The sequence below is a fragment of the Trachemys scripta genome, chromosome 16 (genome assembly GCF_013100865.1).
Source record: "Trachemys scripta elegans isolate TJP31775 chromosome 16, CAS_Tse_1.0, whole genome shotgun sequence".
Taxonomy (NCBI): Eukaryota; Metazoa; Chordata; order Testudines; family Emydidae; genus Trachemys; species Trachemys scripta.
Genome location: NC_048313.1, coordinates 16,946,055 through 16,947,690, shown reverse-complemented (window position 1 = coordinate 16,947,690; position 1,636 = coordinate 16,946,055). Strand labels below are relative to the sequence as shown.

Below are 1,636 nucleotides of genomic sequence, written 5' to 3'. Positions count from 1 at the left end.
TCCCCCCCCCCCATCTCCTGCAGGGCTAGCCTGACCCCATGGGACCCCCATCACCTCCCCTTCATTCCCACCCCCCATCTCCCGCGGATGGAGCCTGGCCCCAGGGGCCCCCCAGCACCGCCCCGCCCCCCTCACCTCCGTCCCCGAACTCCTCCCTGAAGTACTGGGCGGGCCCCGCCGCCACCAGGCCCAGCAGGCCGCACAGCGCCAGGATCGGGCTCATCGCGGTGGCTCTCGCGCTAGTCCCCGGGAGGTGCCGGCCTGGCCTGACCCAGCGGCGCCCCAGACACTGACTGCGGGCGCGGAGCCGACGGCGGCCGCACTTATACCCGGCCCGGCCCGGCGCCCGCCCCCGCCGCCGCCCCATTGGCCCGAGCCCTAGCGACGCGCGGCCCCATTGGCCGGCAGCCTGCCCGACGAGTGAGGCTGCGCCCCCGAACGTTGGCGTCCCAGATGGCCGCTTCCGATTGGTTGCAGAGCTCGGCCAATCAGGAGCGACCACGCGTTCGGGGGGAGACGCCCCCCTCCCCTCGCTGGCTGTGTCACCGCCGCCTGGCAGGTCACGTGAGCTTTCGGCCTCTCTTAAAGGGCCAGCTCATAGTTATTGTGCTGAGGGTAGTTCTCTCTCCTCTCCACCACCCTGGCTCAGTGCTGTGGGCAATCCCACCCCATAACCACCACCAGGGGGGGAGGTGATAAAATAACCCAAGTGGGGGAAGGAGGGGACCTGGTGACATCGCCACGGCGATGCCACGCGTTGTGACACAATAGGGCGCCGTGACATAATGTTACGCGATGATACAAGCAGATGCTGACTGTAGCAGGATAGGGCCCCAGGCTGGGATCCTGGCTCTGTGCCTTGCTTTGGGCACGGCCTGGGGTCCAGTGGGCAGCACAGCAGGGCTGGGAGCCAGGACTCCTGGGTTCTTTACTCAGCTCTGCCACTGACTTTTCCTGAGGCTTTGGTCACCTCCCTTAGGCCCCACTTCCCTCTCTGTGAAGATACCAGCCTACCATTATGGAACGCTCTGAGTCCTCGGCTGAAAGGCAGGGGTTTGTGAGGATTAGTCTTTATCCTCTGCAAATTGGAACCCGCTGCTGTTCCTTTGGTGTTGTGCCGCTGCCTCCCAGCGCTAACAATAAACCAATTGTTAAAGCATAATGTGCTCACACAGGGACTAGGCAGGGAGCCATGGAAACACCAGGCATTGCGATTGCTACTCTGGTACCAACTCAGAAATCGGGGTTCTTGCTGTCCTGCGCAAACTGCATCTCTGATCTTTTAATTCCGACTCCCTAAACGCCTCCAGCAGTTTCATCTAGTGTTAATTTTTTTCTTCACCTCCAAGTGCTGTGCACTCTTAGCTGTCATGCTCTCCTCCAGCAGTGGCTGCATTACAGTGGAGGGTGGCTCACTGGATAGTTGTACCTCTCACTGAATTCGCTAATGTTTGTAAAGTGCTTATAGATTCTCAAAGGGGCAAAGGTCTTATAGGGGAGATCTCACACTGCCAGTGCAAAAACACCCTTGGAATTTCTAAATATTACAGGTGACAATTTCCCAACTTAGAAAGTGTTCCAACCAACCCAGGGGAATTCTATATTAGATCTAATCCTGATAAAGTGAAACTGATCA

General features: G+C 59.1%; 1 protein-coding gene across 1 annotated transcript in view; it reads right to left on the bottom strand.

The window, feature by feature from the left end:
- CALR (calreticulin) overlaps positions 1-312 on the bottom strand; it is an 11,529-nt gene extending 11,217 nt beyond the window's left edge. The window contains exon 1 of the mRNA XM_034792599.1: positions 136-312. Coding sequence (XP_034648490.1) covers positions 136-223 — 88 coding nt within the window. The 5' untranslated portion in view covers positions 224-312. The remainder of the gene's footprint in view (positions 1-135) is intronic.
- Positions 313-1,636: the final 1,324 nt, after the last annotated feature.